Here is a 21862-nt window from a genome sequence, read left to right as displayed (position 1 = left end):
ACAGTGTAAAGAGTCTCCTTAAAAAAAGATCTTAGGCATTTAAATTGTTCAATATTGAAATAGGCCTTGGCCTACATGATAAATAGGTACGGTAAGTTGTATCGCCTAAAAGTGAACCGATTACGATAAGTTATCGCATATAGGGTATATTAAGTTAAACAAAAATATTTCATCTGATAAATTATCGTAGGCTAGGTTCTCTGCGAAACTGTTCCCCTGAAGATGCGTTACTTAATCTAAGTAGGCCTACTATTAGGACACAGATATACAGTAGCTAAAAGAAAGTTATAGGATACATTACTTTTTTAGGTCTATTTAGGTAAGTTAGGGTTATATTAAGGCCTACCTTTCTTAGTTTAAACTTTCTACCGTAGGCCTACATTCTTTGACGGTGAAAAACACATTAAACACAGATTGTTGTATGAACAAATAAACATAGTACTGTGACATCATTAGACACAGATTTTTAACAAAACACTTGACAGGCCATACCTAGGCTAGGCAACACGGCCGTCTAGGCAATTAATGTAACAGACACACTTCACACAAAACAACGTTACATGACACAGCACTTCCTCGCTTCACCGCCTTCCTTCAAAAGTTTATACTGTTTAGGCTATATTTTGAAGTTAAGATTATCTACCTCAGCATTCTGATTGTCTGTCTCACCATTCTTCCACTGCCTTGGTACAATCGATGAAGACCTGTGAGCCCAATTTCATGTCTGCTCGTACCGTACGTCTTGATCATCACTTCTTGGTTATCTGCGTAGTCCTTTTGTTATGGGCCCTTAGCAGCATTATTTTATGTGGGCTAAGTTAGCTCTTTGAAGCAGTAGGTTCCCACTTATTGACCTACAGTATTTAGTGTTCAATACTTGATGAAGGGTCCATAAGCTCAGTTTACACATAGTCGACTGAGAGTTCAATATTAAACTCACTAAAATTTGTCACTTATTCAGACCAAAGTCAAAGTCGGGAAAGCTCCTTCCTATTGCCTATTCTTGTGGCCATTGGCTGAGTTTCATCCACTCTTCATCAGAACTGAGTCTACTTGTTTTAGGTTAACCTTAACTCAATGAATGAGGTTTGAGTTGAATCTAAAATGCAGTTTGATTGCATTACTTACCTACGTAATTTAAATGGATAGGATTTTATTCACAAACTTTTGAAACCTACTTAGGTTGCCGTCTTATTATCAATTAGCAGAATGCACTAAACCTTGAGGAGTATGTTCTAAGACTAAACTTAACTTAAGGCAGCATTTCTGATTCTGTCTTAGTTAGCGAGTGAACTGCAGACAACCGAACCGATGAAAAAAAAGATATAAATGAAAAAAACCTTATTTTATAAAAAAAAGTCTTAGTACTTATGTTATATCACTATACAGTAATATGAAAGTACAGTAACTTATCTAAATATTTTTGGGCAACACTTGAATGACTGACTGAATAGATAAAGCCACCGACGCGAGAACTGAAATTTAATTTAGAACAACCAGAACGAAAATAACTAAAACCATTAATTATTAGATAGTGAAATCTTATCTAATATTAATTAGTCAAAGATAACACTTAACTTTTAGCAAGTTAGGAAACAATAAGTTAGTAGACTTTCACCCACGGCATCGTTTACCGTCGCGTCGTATAGCATTGCCTACTGAAGAAACGTAGCTTGTAGAATAAACATGTAAATATTTATTTTTCAATCAATTGCGATACATTTTAGTAGATAATTTGTTAACTCCTGCCAGTATTTTCGTAAATACATTATTATCCTAGAAATTGTAGAGTTATAATGTGAATACGGTTTGACTGTTACTCTATGGATGAAAGAGTAGTCGTTCTCTTTGTCTCAAGTAAACGACAAAATTGTAGGTCGTAAAATGTAAACAAATAAAAAGAAGAAGAAGGTAGCTCATAATGTTAATCTTATGGGACAAAATTAAAAATGTTTTTTTAAGATTTTATAATAATTACGGAACAAATATTTTTCAACAACTAATGGTCGCAAGATAAAGTGGTATAGAATCTTTGTGCAACACATCAAGTTTATAACTTTAGGCATTCTCGAGATTTCGATCAACATAAAGATGCATTTCACCCCAGTATGAGAATTCACTTCGTTCATTCAATAATAAAATGGTATATTATAATTCCATGGAAGAAACCCATTTAAGCAGTACAGTAACTACGTTAGTCCACCCTATAAAAACCCAAGGTTATTCTGACTCTCTTAAACTAACACGAAAAACAATAAACATTCAACAATTAAACATTAAACAGAAAAGTATTAGGTATTGTATTTTTTTTTTAGTTTCAATCGTCTAATCGTTGTACATGGAAGCCTTACTAAATTATATGAAAAGCAAGAATTCTTACCTTAACCAAAACTGCAAGTACTATCGTTTTAATCGCCATAGGTATAGGTACAAACCTGGAAAAGAATGTTTCAATTAGTAAGGATTAATACTGTCATCTAACTAGTGAAAACCTTTAGGTTACAGAAGGCACAACCTACAGCAACAAGGTATCGTATAGGCTTACTTATTTTAGTATTTTAAGGTTTTTCGTTGTTATTTAATTTGGCGCTGCTTTTGTCTTTACTGTATACACATTTTGGTCACCAACTTCAATCCTCAGTTTTATAAGATTTCTACTGGAGTTATGTAGTTTTAAAAGTAGTTAAATCTGGTCCAAGAGGGTATTTTTTATTTGAAAAACTAATAATTTTTATATTGAAGTATCCAAGCATCAATGTCAAAAACATTTAAAATTAGCATGTAACTTTTAGTATTTCTGTGGAATGAGGTAAGTAAATGTGAATAAATGTAAGTTACTATCCTTTTTCAAGAAGTTTTGTTACTTGTTTGACGCCACTAAACACTACTTGTGATTTTACATACAGCCTAGACAGCAGGTGATGTGGAAGAACAAAGTGTTATCTTTTTGCGACCGAAGATTTTGTTTGTTTTGTAGAATAGCTCAAAGTAATTATATATATTATATTTGGCTTTTCGAAATTGACAATAGGGATATCTTGTTTGATAAAGAACCACGCCACGTTTTCAATACTTAAGAAAGAGAATGCTTGCTATGTCTTTGAAAGTCGATTTCTATCAACTTCTAACGGCTCCCTCGACTTGGTTTCGGAAATGAAAAGCAGTTTACCTTTAGAGGAAGATTTAATCTTTTTATTTTACTGGTAGATGTGCAAAATGATTATATAAGGTTGTGAGGGATTCGATTAAATGTTGTGTGGTAAAAATTTATATCAATGTCCGGCTTATATTTTTTTAGCTGAATAGATCCGATTAAAGGTTTATATAGTTTGTACACTTATGTATATGCACTACTATACGCCCATTCTCAAAGATTTCCAAGTCAGATGTAAAGAGTAACTGACTTAGAATGAAACAACTTATTACTAAAAACTATTGAGATTCACCTTCGTAATTTCTAAAGTTTGATTTGAAATACACTACTTAAGAAGTTGTATTGCTCTGCATGATAATATTTTAATTCTAGTTTTAAGAGAATCGCTTTGGGGATGTTTTTCTTTTTTCATATTTGAGTTATTTTTGCGTCGATGAATACTTTGGATCATTATATGAACCTTTAATTTTTTTTATATTAGTTGTAGCAGCATGCGTTTAGTTAATTTCGGTATTGCTGGAATAAGTACAAGAAAACCGAAGATAAAAACTGCGTTATAAGATTATTGTTTATTTAATAGATAAATAAGAGTAATTCTTATATTAAAACTCGTTACACATTTTATCTCAATAATTCAATTTTAATGAACAGTATTCGTGAGTAGTATTTTCAATATTAATTTAAATGAAAAATATTTAATTTTTGTATTTATCTTATCGTGATGTTTTTATATGTGTTTCCGTCCACATATTTGCTAGTTTATTCTAACACTAATTTACTAATATACTCGGTTTTGATCAATAAATGGAATACAGTTATCAGGATTGATAAAATAAAAGAGTCTAATAACACAAAAGTAAACAAATCTTAAAGATTACAATGATTAAAATGTACAATCAGGCTAACTATAGCATATTCTAAACTACACATGTAATAATCATATTTCATGTTTGTACCCCATTGTCAATGTGTATCATATAATTCAAAACCCTGCTTACCCTGTGAGCTGTAGAGTTGTATTCAGAGAGTGAAAAAGTGTCAACCAAAGAGTGGAATCTCACCAACTTCTTGGTCCCAGGTTGTTTTTTGAGTGGACAAAACGAGCACATGTCGGGGGGCATATCGGGTCTCTTGTCGAAACAGCACCAGGCAAAAGTCACACTCACTTATAACTGAGCACAAAGTAGGGAAATTAAACACAGGCTGGGAAAACTGAGGGTGTAATTAGTGGAGGTGAAAATTTGTAAGCGGTAAGAAACTTTTGGGGGAATTCAAGGAGAAAGGGTTGAAAGTGAGATAGGATTCAAACAACCAAAGTGCCCGTGTGTGGACAGTTCATTCAAACGTCAAAAGCTAAGTGTTCACACTTTACACAAACTAAAAAGAAAATTGTCCACTTATATGCAAGGTTGTGTGAAGGGAATGTGTATTTACAATGAGTGATGTTGCAGTAAGCAAAGCTATTGGAAGTAAAAATAACATTTCACAAAGTAAAAAGAGTGTTTATGTGTATTACTTTGCAGGTTAAGCAACGAAACATTCACATTACCTTTTAAAATGTAATAGAAAAAAACATTTTTTTTCAATTCAGACGTACTACACTTTATGCTCGTTAAAATATTGTGTAATGACAACATGTTGTAGGGATATCTACTAGTTTATCGAAAGCGAGTCAATCATGGACTTTTAGAAGTTATAATTTTATGTATAAACATAAAATCCCCACAAGCTATGAAGAATATATGTATTTTCTAATATGATGTACGCATGCAATGAGTACGTGGCATTTCCTAGTAAACATAAAGTAGGCACAATCGTGTATCATAAAAAGAACCAAACGGTTTGTTCCATTGATTGTTTTGACACGATCATTGATATTCAAAGAATATCTGGTTGTTTGGTATTTCAATAAAACCCCCGTAATAAAGTATTGTAATGACAAATATCCTATAGGCTGACAAAACAATATCAATGTGAATGAATATATCCAATAATTTTTTAACAAAACAAAAACACTCCGTTTTATAAACTTTTAATTTATTTTTAGCTAAAATGTGTGGACATGCAGTAGTATACTAGTATCTCCGGTATGGTTTGTGCTGAAGAACTCTAAATACTAGGTTTTTTTGCTACTCGAATGTCATTGGTGACCTCATTATTTTATAAAAGCAACAAAATAAAATAACGTTAATTTTGTCTTCAGTAACAAACTCAGTTTGTTATACCATGAGGTAACCAATTTTCATGTAGGTACTAAAAGGAAAAATAAAATAAAATAATTTAGCACTACAGAAAATGAACTCCGATTTTAATTTCATCTCTATCCTAGGCCTTAGAATTATATTCAACCTAAATAAAACAATGATCAGGACACCTGTAATATTCAGGTAGAATAAATACTGAACACTCGCACATTCTAGCGGCAACTACGTCAACTACAACGGCCATGTATTGATCACACCAGTTCAGTGTTTCACCGCTAGAATGATCTAGTGAACAGCCAACTTTGTCCAATACAAGGAGAATTGTCGTAGGTCGAGGCGACAGGCGACGTAAATGTATTGATTTATTTTTCTGAGCTGTCTGAACTAACAGTTAACAAGTTAAAATCTTTTAATTGTAGCTTCAAAATTTTTGATTGTTATTGTATTTGTTTATGGACGTTGTACTGTAGTGATAAGTAAATCATTTGTTTAAAGTATAGAGAGAAGTATGGTTCTCAAGTAGGTATACAACAATGGCGTAAATAATTAAGAAATTATATTACAGTATGTAGAGTAAAACTAACAAACCTTTTTATAAAGTAACAGTCTAAGAATGTTGATGTTTTTTTTATCAAATTGGAATATTTAATTTAATCAGGAACTGTATCAATCCGAAGGATTTAAAATTTCAATAATTCTTGTATACTTTTAGTAATAATACAGTATGATTTTATTATAATAAAATACTACTCAACAACATAAAGAAGGATATTCTAAAACATGAGGGCTGTAGTTTATTCATTAATTTTAAGGATTTACCCTCATTTGCAGGCTCATTTTAACCCACAATTCTCACTTGAAAAGGTCATCAGGCTAAAAGCTTTTTAGATAATCCGTACGCTCCGTTATTAGCATTCATTATTGCTACTGGAATCACGAGCAAGGTAAAAATTTAAATGTTTGTTTCATTGCTTATATTTCTCTGTACGTACGTGCATAGTATGTATATGAAAGGTTTTTAAAATAAATACTTCGCTGTAGCCTAATTTTGAAGTCAGAAATAAACATCTCAATTATTTTACAAAACATTACTATTGGGGTAAGGTTGTCCCAAAGGCCCTCCACTTTGTCCCCCAACTTACATCATTAATTTAAAAGCCATTATAATTTTCTTCTCGCTGATTCCATGTTATATGCTATTTATTTACATTTTATTATTTACGGTCATTATGAAATACTTCCGCTATAACGTAAACACAGCTGTGTAGTATGTGTAGCTGTATTTTCTATGTAGTTAGAATGAGTACTAGGCCTAGTACACAACAGAAAAAATCTGCATTTGCTATGCTGTATATTGCAACTTGTGTAACAACATATCAGAGGAAATTTAGGTTTGTTTCAGTAGTTAGTTACTGAAAAACGAATATTTTACTTTCCCAAAAATCCTTCAAGGCGTAAACTCAAGTAGGGAATTTCCTTTGTAACCTCAAAATTTAATTAATTTACGTTTGAATAAATCCATTCCAAAAAAATTATTAGCAAAAAGCCCTACGTACCATGACATACTTGTTGTAATAATAAATTCAGCTACAACTAAGTATTACTTAATTCTTTATGCTAACTCAGTAAAATTAAAGGCCGGTTCAATATCTAGCGAGTTCGATCCTCATCCTAGACACATAATATTACGAATATGAAAAAGTTTCGAAAGAGAGGTGACTAATAAAGAAATTCGTGGTAGATTAATGTGGTAAAACGCCAAATGATTGTTGTCTAGGTACGTTAAGGTTGATATACTTCAAACAACCGAAAATCGTGCCAAATCAGTACATCGTCCTGCACTTGTCCATTTAAATAATAAATTATATCGAACCAAATTTTCTAGACATTTAACAGTGAACTGAAAGAAATGCAATGAATAAAATATTTTGTGGGAATTTATCCAGGTACGATAAATGTTAGAGAGTATAAGATAATGTTTACATCATTATAGTTTTATGAATTGACATCTGGATATCTGAAAATAGAATGAGGAATAACCAGGGACTGTTTCCAAACGAAACAACATAGTGCATGAACAACTGTTAAAAGCTACTGTCGGGGAATTTATGGCTGGCGTTTTATATACTCTGATAGGTGCTCTAGCAACATGAAACCTTTGAGAAAGTTAAGTGAAATTCATAAATGAAACCCCAATTAGATGTTTTTCAAAATTCTAGTTTTTCATTTCTAATTCTTTAGTCTTACGGGCCTTGGACTTATTTTATAAAAGTTGAATTATTACTCTGTGGTTGTCCATTTGTTAAAGACGTGTATTTTTGTGTCACTATGTACATTAATCGTCTGACCATTTAGTATCGTTGGATTTTTATGAGGAATTTCCCTAAACAAAATAGTTTTCCATGAGACGTGTTATTAGGTATAAAACTGCTCACTATTTATATTTTCTGCCAGAATAGAGTCCGATAAGGTGCTTAACCGAAAGATTACGTCTCAGATATAAATAACCCTTTACGGAAAAAGTTTAATGTTTATGTCCATTGTACATTATAAATTATGTTTTGTATAAATACCAGTTAAGTATTTTGTAATGTCCAGTGTTGATGTACAAGAGTTGAGTTTTTTGTTGTGATAGGTTAGATACATTTTTAGGTTAGGTTTTAGGTGTGCTGTAATTAAACAAATTTAGTAGTGAGATTAACACTTTATATCAACACTTCATTAGTCCCAAGCAAAATATGCAAAATCTATCAATCCTTAACGCTTGGTTCAAAAAAATGTCTCATGACTTCAATAAATTGTACATTATGTTAAATAAAAAAAAAAAATAATGATTTACCCTCTTTATAAAGTGTTATACTAAATGAAATATGAAATACCTGACCTAGCTGATGATCCAAGTTTTCATTAGGCAAACAATGTCCTAGAACCTAAGGTTTTATTTAAAATAAAATATGAATTCATGCTGCTAATACTCTTCATCGCCACTATGGTTGTGTTTATAATAACTCGTGACAATTACAGTAATGAATTAGTAATAAGCCACAACAACATGATATTTCACTTGAAAATGAAACTACCCAATACGAAACATCTTAGCAACACAGATTATAAAATTAATTAGTTGAAATTAATTTATCATAATGTTACATATAGGTCACAAAGAACAAGAAAAACTAGGTTTTCTTATTAATATATTCTAGGCACAAATACAACTAATTATATGCATTTTCTCGTGGTCTAATCACACAATGTTGCAAACAAAAGGTGTTGTAAGTGTTACGTGTTACACGCCTCTAACACGACTGACGACCTAGATGTCTGCAGACTGCACTTCTGGCGCGAAAGCGTGCGGAACTTTGCCGCCAGAACTGCAGATGCGCGCGTCCTCACGCGTGACGGGGATGTTATGACAAACTTCCTTCCCGCCTTCCCGCCAGCTGCAGTCAGTGTCATAACAAACCTGTACCTGCTCCAGGAAACTATTAATACACACGAGATATCACCAAGGTACAAGAATACGGTTAGTAGAAATTTAGGACTTCGTCCTAAATTAGCCTCAGTCCAGTGGGATTTCAGCTCACTGGATTGGAACGTCACGAAGAAGAAGAAGAAGTTTGAATGTAGGAAATTACATTTTTTCGTAAAATATTTAGCCTACAGGAAGTATTGATCGCAAAAATACCTAAAAAAAGATATGTTGTAAAATATTTTGGTAGAAATAGATTAATTTGAAGAACGGCAAAACACTGAAATTAATATTCTGGTCCCTAGTAGTAGTAAATCACATTATCGTGACATAGAACGATCGAGTATGTGTGTGAGTGTGTGTTTGTGTATGACTGCGTGTGCGTGACTAGTAGAGATCGATTCAAGTCTGACCCACAAATGGCCAACAGCAGACCAAAGCTTTCTCCATCCTGTCAATTAATTATTGTTTGAACAATACTGGCCAATTAGGCCTACTTAAATAATACACCAATGAGCTTTTGTCGTTGGAAACACGAGTGTTGATATAAACTACTATCTATATATATAGTGCAAAGTACCCATGAACTTTTGAGAAAACTACAAGTCACACCCCCGTAAACTATATACTTAAAATGTTCGTCATTAAGAGAAACCTGCGCAAAACTATCCATTATTTCATAAATTGCCATTTAAGGTCCCAATTCCTTTCTAAAGGGAACTTTTATATACCTAATGTTAAAAATACCTCAGCTGTACTTATTTGTTTGTATAACTGCATTTTGTTTCGTTTATTTCACCTTAACTTAACCAATCAATAATTTTATAAACTTATATTATCAATAATTTTTAATACTTATGAAGTCAAACGGGGTTAAGCCCGTGGGTAACAGCTAGTTTTATTAGTATTTATACTTTGAAATGTAAACGTTGTTAAGGAAATCCCTCTAATTAAATGATTAGTAATGAAGATAAATTTGAGATAATCAAAACTTAATCACATTACGTACAATTAAAGATTTACAAGTTTCTTTACGTACAGTTTAAAAATGGCAGCCTTGTAGCGTTCAAATTAGATAGAGTTGAATGAAATTTGAAAATGAAAATCGTTAAAAAACTGCAAAAGCTAGAACGTAAATATGCATAGGTACATCTTCATTGTCACTCTTCAAACCATGATAAGTTTCTTGTTTTCAAAATGAAGTTAAGGTTGGAAATAGTAAAACTCACTCAGGCAGACAATTATGAGCTTTTACCACACATTTAAATTATAAAATATTTTATGACGCAAGAAACAAATACATAAAAGGTGATTAGAGAGTTCCGGAAAACCTTGCATTACTCAGTTATTTTTCAACTTAGTTTCAGTATTGGAGAACCAAGTGCAATAAATTAGGTTAAACATATTATGACCAATGTAAAATTTTGTAAAATTAGTTTTGAAAATGCTACAGTAATGTAATTTGCCTTCTCTTTTATTCGATTCGTCCATGTAAATTTATTAAGTGACAAGTATCTAAAATAAAGGTAAATATTATATTATAGTAATATTACAGTACTAGGAAGTTTCTTCCTATTCCTGTCAAAACTCTGCATGGTGATAAATAACAAGTGCAGTCTTCAACAAAGTTTTGCAACAGAAAACTTTGTTTCTGAACTTTAACCAAGTGATACGTCTTGTGTTTCGTTCAAATTATCAGAAAGAATCGCATGAGTTCCTTTTTTGAGGTTAACATAACACGTTAACATATCGGTTACAATGTGTAAACTTTGTGTTTATCCACAACGATCATTAAAAACTATTTGGCTATCAAGTTAAACAGTTATTCACCAGTTTTGAAATATTATGGGAATAGTATTGAATAGGGAAATATGTAGTAAATTTTTTAAGAACTGGCTCAATAATTGATAGTTACAAGCTGTTACAGTAGTAGAGATTGAAAAACAAATGATTTATACTAAATATGATGACAAATCTTATAAGTTAAATTTCTAACATAATGGAGATACACTATTACTAAAGAAAAACGAGTATTTTATTGCAATACTTTTTCAGTATTTTTATGTTGACAGTCTTTAGAAACGAGTTATCCTCCTTTGCAAACAAAAGTTACAATTTGTATGCCAAAGTTATTGTACAGTTAGGGACAGTTCTGAGCCATTATCACCAGCTGTCGTAGCAGTTCAACGTTATTTGGACAATAATGCTAAATATACTGTGTTTATTTTATTTAAGGATTGTTATTAGAAAATTTTATTTTCTTAATCGTGGAACTGATAAATCTATATAACTATACAACAACAAACATATGCCTTATGCATTGGTCATTTCAACTGCTAAATATTTCGTCCTAATTTGTTTATGTTAAATAACATAATGGGGAATAAACATAGTTTTCTACGATTCGACAATTAACGTATTTAATGCTATTCAGCAAAATCCTATCAGCTAGTAAATAATTTTTAATTTGTGGTAAGGCAGTGCACTAAATATTTGATTAATTGATTAAAAAATTCATTTTTAAGATTAAATAATAATCTTACCTTTCAATTCATAGGAGAAAATGAATTTTTTTGTCAATAAGAAATTAAGAGACACAAAAATGTGGTAAGTGTACAACTACAAACGGTACTGTACGATCACCTTACAAGTTAATGTAAATATAGCAAGCAAGTAAGCCAATTTGTAAATGTATGTACTCTCAAAAGTTAACTATCTTTTGTATGAATTTTGTATTGTATGAAAATGTTGCTTTCTAAAGAAATGGTTTAAAGTAACGAAGCTACACAAGGCGTCTATTAACTATACCCATCATTTATATTTGGATTAAGTCCCCTCGTCCTATTTGATAATAATGTTAATAGTAGAACTGTACAATGTCTACTTTTAAGGTGTTAAAGATTTAACAAGCTGCACTTGGCCACATGCAGTGGCGAGTAGCACGGATGTAGAGTCGTTGACTCGCTGTCGTAATCGCAGCATAACACTACCAGAGTAATTAAACACCTTACATCACCTGAGGATGTAGCAGTCACACACGCCAGCGAGATGGAAGTATATAGACCGTCCAGGATAATCGGGTACCAGAGTGCCTGAGGACATCCACGATGAAGGTACTGTTCTGTGTGGTGCTACTGGCAGCGCTGGCAGCGGGGGAGGAGAAGACGGATGAGAAGTCTGTAGGTAAAGAAGATAAGATAGAAGACAAGAAGCAGCCGGAGAAGAGAGGACTGTACGACTTCGGAGGAAGCTACGGAGGCTACAGCCACGGAGATCACCACGTCAAGACGATCACCATCACCAAAGAAGTACCTGTGCCTTACCCGGTCACCGTCGAGAAGAAAGTTCCGTACCCCGTTAAAGTCCCGGTGGATAGACCCTACCCCGTTCACATCCCAAAACCTTACCCCGTCACTGTCGAGAAGCGCGTACCCTACCCTGTCAAGGAGTACGTCCCTCAACCTTACCCGGTCTACAAGAAAGTTCCGGTTCCTGTTAAAGTTCCAGTTGACCGACCTTACCCCGTGCATGTCCCAAAGCCTTACCCCGTGGTCGTGGAGAAAAAGGTTCCCTACCCGGTGGAGAAGCATGTCCCGTACCCTGTGAAGGTCCCGGTTGACCGTCCGTACCCGGTGCATGTCCCGGTGATCAAGCACGTGCCTTACCCCGTGGAGAAGAAGGTGCCTTACCCCGTCAAAGTACCTGTGGAGAAGCCTTATCCCGTGCCTGTGCCCAAGCCTTACCCCGTCATCGTCGAGAAGAAGGTACCCGTGCCTGTAGAGAAGCCCGTGCCTTACCCAGTCAAGGTGCCTGTCTACGTCCACGAGCCCAAGCATGAGAGTTTCAGTCACCACGAATCCTCTGGACATGAAGAACACTACTGAGCCCACGTTGTATGTATAAACAATAAATTATTTATTTATAACCAGTTTTTCTTATTTTTACATTTTTTACAGAAAATTATTTGGAAACCCATTTTAAAACGTTGAAATAAGAGATATACAAAATAGTAATTACAAAATTCAATACAAATTTTTATGGACTCTTTAAATTTAATATTAACAAATTTTAACACATGTTCATACTAATACTAAACTTATTAAAACCATCAAGTCACTTTCAATTGAAGTAAAAGAGCTTTTTGAAAATACTTTTACTAGCACTTGTTTGTAAAAAGGTGAATTTGCTTTCAAAATTTGGCGTTAAAAATATAAAGTTAATTCTGTAAATAACGTTTTCTAGCAAGTATAGACAAAGTTTTCAACTACTGTAATATTTGTAATCACCATAAAGTATAGTAAGTTAAAAGAAATAGTAACAAATTTAAGTATGTGAATTCTAATAACTTTTGTATAGATAGGCAATTTTACGAATTAGATAACAACAAAACAAATTAAATAAACTATATAGTTCTTACGAAAAATAGACAAATATACGTGAAAAAATTCCAGAAATTCATCAACAAAGAAAATGCTATCCCTACCAGTTTTCACGACATTCTCAGAACAAATAAGTATTTATTTAATTTCAAAAACAAATGTGTATAATAATTGCAAATCACAGGCAGTTTTATAAATGTTCAAACGTTTGTCCAATTAAAGTAGTCCATTTTTGTCTATTGATTTAATGAAAACTTTGTAGGCAAAAAGCCAATAGAGGTGTAACGGAGGCAAAATAAAGGCAAGATGCCAGCTCATAATGTGCCATGCTGTCAGAAGTGACAGCGCTTCTCGGCTCGTTCACAAATTAAATTTAGAATTGCCCAAAATCTAAAAGGAGTTTCTACAGGAGTAGGCTGTTAAACAATTTTGACTCACTAATTTTGCACGGTAAAATAATTTACAACATGTCCTCAAACAGAATGTATCTCCAATCCATTGTACATACAAGTGTATTTGGGTTTTATAAATATTTTACCATAAATACTGAATCATTAAAGTAAATTTGCTACTTGGTTAGCTCGCTGAAATGCAGTTTCAGTCAAAATGTGAAATTTGTATAAAACTTTGAATTATATCCGCATTATAAGGAAAGAGAGCCATTAAATCAGGATTTCTTTGCTGAAATGTTTTCCTTTAGAATGCATTTGCAAAAGTTTGGACCGAGTTTATTATGAAATATTTATATGTAAATTGGTAGTCTAAGAAATAAACACTTAAAACCTATGAGAATTTTGCTTTGATGAAAAACGATCTTAAGATTGTCAATAGTCCACAGTACAAACAATACAAACAATTTGGGCATTTAATATTATGATTGCATTTCATTTTGTTTTGTAAAAAAAAGGATTATGACTTATCGATACGGCCTATGTCCAGGACTTAATTTGTTCCTTTATTCCTTTCCAAAATCACTCATTGTCTTCAGAAACAATGTTAGATCTAAGACAATTATTCGAATTCCCTCAACGTTTCATTCAGAGACAGCTGAGATATATATGATTTAATACTACATACTGTTTATTTGAATTATCATGGATATGCAAAACTTAACATGTTTGGAAAAAAATTCAATAGCTTTTGGACATATTACTTGTCCAACAAGTCTCTACATACTACTTGTCTAACAACTTCACAAAATACCAATATTCGTCATGTCATACTTCATAGGCTATTGCACTGCTGCTGAAAATTATAAATTAATGAGAAACCCAAAGTCAAACGAAATCAGCTGACTCAGCAGTTAAACTCAAAATCAGCTGACTCAGCAGTTAAACTCAAAATCAGCTGACTCAGCAGTTAAACTCAAAATCAGCTGACTCAGCAGTTAAACTCACGACGTGCCTCCAAAATACACACGCAACAGTCAAATATTCAAGTCCAACGTCAAACTGTGTTTGTGTGCGTAATAAGGTCACATAATTAACGTTTAGCAGTTTACTTACGACCAGTCAGGTAAAATAAGTTGCGGACTTATTTTAGGTATATGAAAAATTTGCATAGCTGTGTGTTGTAACAGTTTAATTTTTTTCGACGTTACAGTAATTCTGACATAAAGTACGATTGTGAAAAAATAATCGTTGTTTAATCAAAATAAATTAGTTTTTACTTTTCTGACTTGAGAATTCCCAACCATACTTTTTGAATAAAATATATTTTACAGATCGTGTTGACTTCGTCTTACTGGTGGTTCTATAATAATTTCCTAATATACTTATCTATTTAATATAACCATATACTTATCTATTTAATATAACCAATTTGTACTCGTTATACAGTAATTTGAAGGTAAATATTGGCTACTTAAACCTTCACTATTATATCATATTTCATGTGGAAATGTTGGTTTATTTTAATATTTACTATAATACTTCACCTAGGCATTTCGCTGGCAAATATTAAGCATTTAATATTAAGTCTTTTTACTTAGATATTAGCAAAAATACTGCAACCATCGCCAGAATCGAAGTTTTTGTTAATTTATTTACCTTCATTCTCACATTTGTTTTTTATATAAGCAAGCTTTTTTCTTTAAAACTTTTTCCAGCTCGTGTGCATCTCGGAGAAAATCTATGCATACTATTGGGAAGATATTTTCCTGTAGATGTGCAGGATCCCTTCATAAATTAAAATAAGCTCAAAAATATGCACAAAAAATGAACTTAAAATAAAATACATGGACTTTATGGGTTGCCTGGTGATGAAGTAACAACGCAATATAAACAGAGAAAAAAAAAATGGAAGAAATTCCATTTACATGTTTTATTTACAGCGTAGAGTGAAAATAGAAAAGTCTGTACATTACATATTTTTGGTCGAGTTTCCGACCACTGGACAACCTCTAGTATACAGTTATTTCACACTAATAATATTTGTTTACAATTATTCAGTAAATGTTCCTCTTTTATGGTAATAGGGTATAAATATACCAACAAATCTAATACGTTTCCATAAAAAACCAACGCGTATTGAAGTACCAACCATGTAAACATTCTACATTAAATAAAATGTATATCATAAAACATAAAAACAAACTGAAACAATAAAGATAGTCACACACGAATGACCAAATAACACAATACAATAACACGACTTGCAGTGTTTCACACACGGTAGTTATTCAATTTCCGTGTGGTCAGTCTGGAGAACGATGGAGATTACATCAGCTGTTACCACTAAGTGAGAGGAAACAGACTGTAAAGACACTGGAAATTACAGCCCAACGCTACGACACGCAAACTTGTTGAAACTTGTAATACGAGCAATCAAAGAAGCAATGTATTCATGTAGGTGTTGAATAGATGGAATGACCTCTTTGATTAAACATTCTATGACTATATTGGGTAAAATGTGTTAGGTCACATCAATTCCTGCAAGTGAAGTTGGTCAGGTAAGAATAGAACAGTAACTTTATTTTTATCAGTAAATAAATTAATTTCCCTATTCCATAAGCATATACCAATAGATGGCTACCATAGTCCTAAACGGATAGCCAATCGTAAATAAATATTGCAGATCTGTAATAGATTTGTTTATTTTTAAAACATATTATAATTACAATAGAAATTGAAATTTATTTAATGAAGAACGTCGAGTTCATTTTTTTTAAACTAATTTGTTGACAGTTATTTATATTTCTTACTTGACACTTAATGTTTAAACGGTCCTTCCAAGGCTGTTTCAGTGATCAGAAAGAATTTACTGCCCCACGATAAATTTTCGGGAAAATTTTGCCGAACGGCAATTCTAAAGCCTAATTTAGACCATACTTAACTGAATTGCATACAACCAAAATATCGTTATCGCTATACTGGAGTAGCTAGTATAATATTTCGTACCTGGGGCCGAAAATTAGGTTGTGCCGACTCGAGATAGTTTTAATCGAGACGAAGTCAAGAAATTAAAAACGAACGAGAGCTGCAAAACCATTTCGGTCCGTGGTACGAACGCTATTTTTCACAATAAAACGATTCTATTGCAATGCTATGGATACTGATTGTGTATTTAATATGCATTCATGTTTTAAGAAAGTAAGCGGGCAGCTGATTTTGCGGCCCTAGGGATGTAAAAACCTGCTTCTGATTTTGCGGCCCTAGGGATGTAAAAATCTGCTCGGTCCCCAAATGACGACGACAGCTGACTTGGCCAGAAAAACGTAACTTTCAGCCACCAATTTACGTATGTTAAACAGCTAAAAACATTATAGTGTGGAGAAAAATATATTTCATCTAAGAAATATACAATATAAAATATATGATACCTTAACTAAATACATTTACTTCTTCCTCTAGACATAATAAATGGTGAAAGAATCATTTTCTGTAAAATCTTTGAGTTTGGGTTTTGTTGGGTTTATTTGTTTGTGGTCCCTCTGAACCCAAATTTTTTTTTTTTTTAATTTTGTCTGTTTGTCTGTTGTGTGTGTGGATATGTGTACAAAGCTATTAGTCCCACAGCTTGTCAAATATAATGGGTTTTGACTAGCTAATGAGAGAAAGTATGTGTCAGGTTTCTGATACTGGTAATTTTTTTATTTCTGGGATTTTGAGTTTGTAACAGTTTAACGGATAATAATCGTAAAGGTCATACTAAACTTATTTTTTATAATTTTCCAATGTAGAATTGGTTGTACGGTAGTAGCAATGTATTGATAGGGTAGTTGTGAAACTAAAAAACGTTCCAGATCCATGTGTTTACAATGTGGAGGGAAATATCGACAACATGCAAAGTTCGCGATAACAAAGGCTCGTAAACTTTCTTTTGTTTGTTCACCGGTTAACGCGATCACTTAGCGTTATTAGTATAGAAAAATACCCAACTGCAGTATACCTGCATTCTGAGCAAAGTCGATTTATTTAATATTCATACACATCAGGCCATAGAAAATATTATTGAGTAACAGCATTGACTATTGGATTAGTCAAAGGTAATAGTGCTTTCATCTCAACAATTCATACACAAACATTAAACAAACTAAATTGTACAGATCCATTATATATTTTTTACTGAAATAAATAAATTATAAAAAAACTAAGCTTAATTCATTAGCATAAATGCAATGGTTAAAATATTGACACAAGAGGAACCAGGAGACTTAATCTTAACCGCGGGGGTTTCGCGTATGAACAGCCGTCAGGAAAGTGTCAAGCGCTAGGGTAGGTTACACTGAGTTATAGATGTTGCAATTAATTACATGGAAACTGTGCACCCGAGCTGCAAACTGAGATTCTTGCCTAACACCTTTTCACTTTCAACCAAGAGAATAATTTTCTGTAATTCCAATATATGAAACAGCTGTTCGATGTACATCTGGTGGCGACGGAAGAATGGCTAATTTTCATTTTCTCTTAGTTACCATCCATCTGTTCTAATTTCATTTTCCCACTTCATTTACTGGTGTTAATTTATATTTATTTTTTATCTTAATCAATCATCATTAGTCTAGTTCATCGGATGTATATATGTTTATAGTATACAGTACATTCGGAAGAGTCAGACTCTTAACTTATGAATCTCAATTTTTTTATGAGCAAAAAAGACAGATGTGCGGATACGTCGGTAACAGCTGTTCGTTTCATTGGAAATCAGGTGAGCTATAATGGGAATACCTAATATTTGGTTAAAAGAATTAAATAGAGACCGTCAGTCATGCTGCGGTTACCATGGTTACCATAGGTTCTGGCGCACACCACTGGGAACACCGGTGTAGTTTACGTAGCGCGTACGCCGTAACTACATGGCGCTCCCAGCGTTGTACGCCAGAACCTATGGTAACCGCAGCACAGCTGACGGTCTATATTTAATTCTTTTTGTCTGTGGTTATACAAAGTATAGGTAAACCGTATAAAAAATATGGTTAAACCGATCTAAAAATTCATGTTTAACCCTTGCTCATTTTCTGACCTTGGTTTCAACGCTTTACCTAAACCTGAGCCCGTACGAAGCCTTGTGACGAAAATACTAGTTGGATAAACGATTAGCTTAATTTAAAGTGTTAAACATAAATAAAAAAAAACGTCTTTGAAAAAAAAATTTATATGGAACTATTAATCACATTACTTAAAAAAAAACATAACACAGAGTTACGAGTTAAAGAGAAGAAACGCTCTGGGCATTGTTGTTAACTCTTTCAAAACGACTCGTTACAGCTTTTAAATTCTCAAACAAAACACCATCCTCATTTGTTTTAAGAAAGTTGCAACGAAAACTTTCCTACAATAAAGTCTGGCTGAACAAAGTTGCATTCTTCCCCTTGTACAAGTGGAAGCTCCAATAAAATCACTAGAAACATTTTGTTTTAGAGATTACTTATGTAACTTCATACCTAGTCAATAAGGTGGAGTGTGGCAGATGATTTGGTTCCAAATTAATTAAAATGTTGGTGGTAAATATATTTGATTTTAAGTTATTCTAAGCATATTTTAAGACGAAGTGTCGTAATTTATTTTATTAATTGCGGTAAACTAAGTTTTGTTAGTTTAAGAATGTCAGAATTCCAAGATTAAACTTCCGCTCTGTGCGGTTCGGGACGAAATTAATTCTCGTATGAATCCCAAATTTCGCCTTAATTTTATTTTACGTTGTGTGTTTTACATTAGCAATTTCACGTTTTTTTAAGTGAGCGAACCAACTTACTAAAAGTGTTGACTTCTTTATATAATTAATTGAGCCCAATGACGAATTGATGCCATATCACTAGTTCAGCCTACTTGGAACGGAACCAGCAAACATCAGATTCGAAGGCCAGCACTATAATTATTTGGCTACTATAGGGGAAATTCAAGCTCTGCTTCGTGGCACTGCTTTCTATGAATTGGTGCACTGTTAGTGGTTGAAGCTGCACTATACGAGAGAGTATCGTCGCCACTGTGCAGGTTTTAACCATTTGGAACCATACCAAACGATTAACTCGGTTAAGTCCCTGTTTGTTCGGATACAGTATACAACGCAAGCACCTTATTTTAATAATATTTTTAGTAGTATTATTACGATTTGTAATATGTGTTCCTTTTGTTCCTATTTATTTTGAGATTGGAATTATATTGTATTGTTCGTATTAATTCATGGACAAAATAAAATCTTATGGTAACTTAGCAAACACTACCTTTTTTTATTTAAAAAAAAAAAATAATAGCACAATTTTCCCATTTATTTAGAATATAATATAAAATAAGTGCTTTAGAATGAATTTAAATTTGCAAACAATACATACCGTACCACTATCGTAGATATGGGTTTTTTAAATTCCAAAAGAAATCGGTTTCCTTTTTTTCAGCACCCTGTTTGACCTTTTAAAAGGTACTCGTACGTACTACAATTATTCAAGCATATTTTCCAGGAATTTTCAATATGGCAGGAACTTTTTACTGTAGTGTAGGCCTACTGTTCATTGGAAATACTACAGATTTAGTAAACAGATTATTTTAAACAATAAAAATTAACCAACATAATCTTCAGAGCAACCGACCAAGCACAATGTATGTCCTCTACACCTCCTCTCTAAGGTCTTAAGAACACGAATGAAATAAGCTCAACTTTGAAAAGAATTATGACAGTATCGTATGCTAACGTTAATGAATTGGAGCTGCTTTTGAAATTGAAAGGAATAAAGCAAAGAATGATATAATGGCAAGTGTGGGCCTCAAGCATTCTTTGAGTGTTCCGTAGGACCGAACCTAGAGATCCGAGGCATTCAATAGCATTGATCCTTGCCAAACACGCTATCTCATCATCTCTGTGAGTTTATAGCAATGTGATTAGAAACGTGGTTCTATCCTACTTAATGATATCTACGTACATAAATTTATAAAAGTTTGTTTATTCTTTTGAATATTGGTTTAGATTAATTTATACAGTGTATACTTAGGCCTATCTGAGTAGAACGTGTTAAATATTATTTGTAGACAATTGATAATTTAAAAGAACTAAATATATAGGATACAGTTTAAATATTATCTTTATCAAATTGCATTGATTAGCGGGCCAAAATTGATTTACCTAAAATTATGGCAAACGTACCGTACAGAAGAGTCAATGAAAACTCCAGGAAAGATAAAAGTTGATGACAAACTAAAATAAAAACTGTTTGAAATAAGAATAAACACGATCATATTTACATAAGTTAGTAATTGAAAAAAGTAAGTAAGTAAAACAAAAATAAATAGATAAGCATTGCATAAAGTACTTTAATATCAAGTGATTATTATGATGGATTTATAGCCAATTGTTTAGTAGGGCTACTTAATTCAGTTGGATAAAGTATAAATGGACTCTTTGTTGAAATAATACTATGGTAAAGCCATTTCCTTTGTTGTATGATCGTCTATTGGTTCATTTATACAGTTGGCTCTTGTTTTACAAACTAATTATGTTTTATATTATAATCAGTTGTTCTTTATTACCCAATAAATTTTGAAATAAACACAAATCATAGAGTAAACATAACATGACAGTTTATGGTGTACAAATAATTTTACTGTACAAATAGGGTTATTTTTTGTTTCAAAACTACACATATAAAACACATTCAAGCACCACGGTTTGAGTCATAACACACGTTACAAAATGCTTCCGTAGCAGTGACGTCATGGTCTTGGTTGAGGTTGAGCACATAAACAAGACCCAAGGCTGTGATGGATAGCGTGCAAGGGAGCTGTACAATGCTGGTGGAAAATATGACACATATTGCTTCAAGAAAACAACAAACAAAAAGTGAAAACATGCAATGCATAACAATGATGAGATTTGAGGTTACGTTCATCGATTCAAATGACAAAGTAATACATGTGGCTGTGGTGAAGGTTACATGTGTGTTAGTGTGTCAACGTGTCAGTGTGTGAGTCTCACCAGCTGCATTATAATGACACTAGCTGTACATCGACCAACCCGCACTGAACCCTCGCACCAAACTGTGCAGTTCCCGCGCCCGACGCTGCAGCGCTAGCGTCGCTACCCCAACGACAGCCAAATCGCCGCCCATTTCGACCAATGTTTATTTCCTAATTACCACGATCCGATGGTGGCCTTTCGACTGGTTGTAGAGGTTAATTTTAGCCGGTGACAATTGTAGTTTTCACAGACTTGTTCGTGAACATTT

The 21862-nt window shown here is 33.0% G+C and overlaps 2 protein-coding genes across 8 annotated transcripts in view; one reads left to right on the top strand and one right to left on the bottom strand.

Annotated features, from left to right (window-relative positions):
• The window catches only part of LOC128991111 (disks large 1 tumor suppressor protein-like), a 429939-nt gene extending 408287 nt beyond the window's left edge, over positions 1 to 21652 (bottom strand). For 2 of the 7 annotated variants that reach the window (XM_054413854.1, XM_054413856.1), the window contains exons 1-2: positions 21613 to 21652; positions 2381 to 2435 (exon numbers count right to left, since the gene is read on the bottom strand). In XM_054413854.1, the coding sequence (XP_054269829.1) occupies positions 2381 to 2419 (39 nt within the window). In that variant the 5' untranslated portion in view covers positions 2420 to 2435; positions 21613 to 21652. Of the gene's footprint in view, positions 1 to 2380; positions 2436 to 4152; positions 4326 to 21612 lie in introns of those variants that run through there. The other 5 variants (XM_054413842.1, XM_054413847.1, XM_054413846.1 and 2 more) reach the window with 3 other exon arrangements.
• Positions 11935 to 12752, top strand: LOC128991113 (tetra-peptide repeat homeobox protein 1-like). The gene has a single exon (XM_054413857.1). It carries the CDS (start codon positions 11935 to 11937, stop codon positions 12709 to 12711), a length of 777 nt encoding a protein of 258 aa, XP_054269832.1. The 3' UTR covers positions 12712 to 12752.
• Positions 21653 to 21862: the final 210 nt, after the last annotated feature.

Source organism: Macrosteles quadrilineatus, unplaced genomic scaffold (assembly GCF_028750875.1).
Source record: "Macrosteles quadrilineatus isolate MER2022 unplaced genomic scaffold, UCM_ALF_1.0 Scaffold_3__2_contigs__length_128488019, whole genome shotgun sequence".
NCBI classification, from domain to species: Eukaryota; Metazoa; Arthropoda; class Insecta; order Hemiptera; family Cicadellidae; genus Macrosteles; species Macrosteles quadrilineatus.
Note: the sequence above shows the minus strand (reverse complement) of the source record. Positions and strands in the feature narration are given on the sequence as shown.

What these genes read in the sequence shown, in the direction of transcription:
- LOC128991113 (XM_054413857.1), top strand. Translation starts at nt 11,935, where the DNA reads ATGAAGGTACTGTTCTGTGTGGTGCTACTGGCAGCGCTGGCAGCGGGG.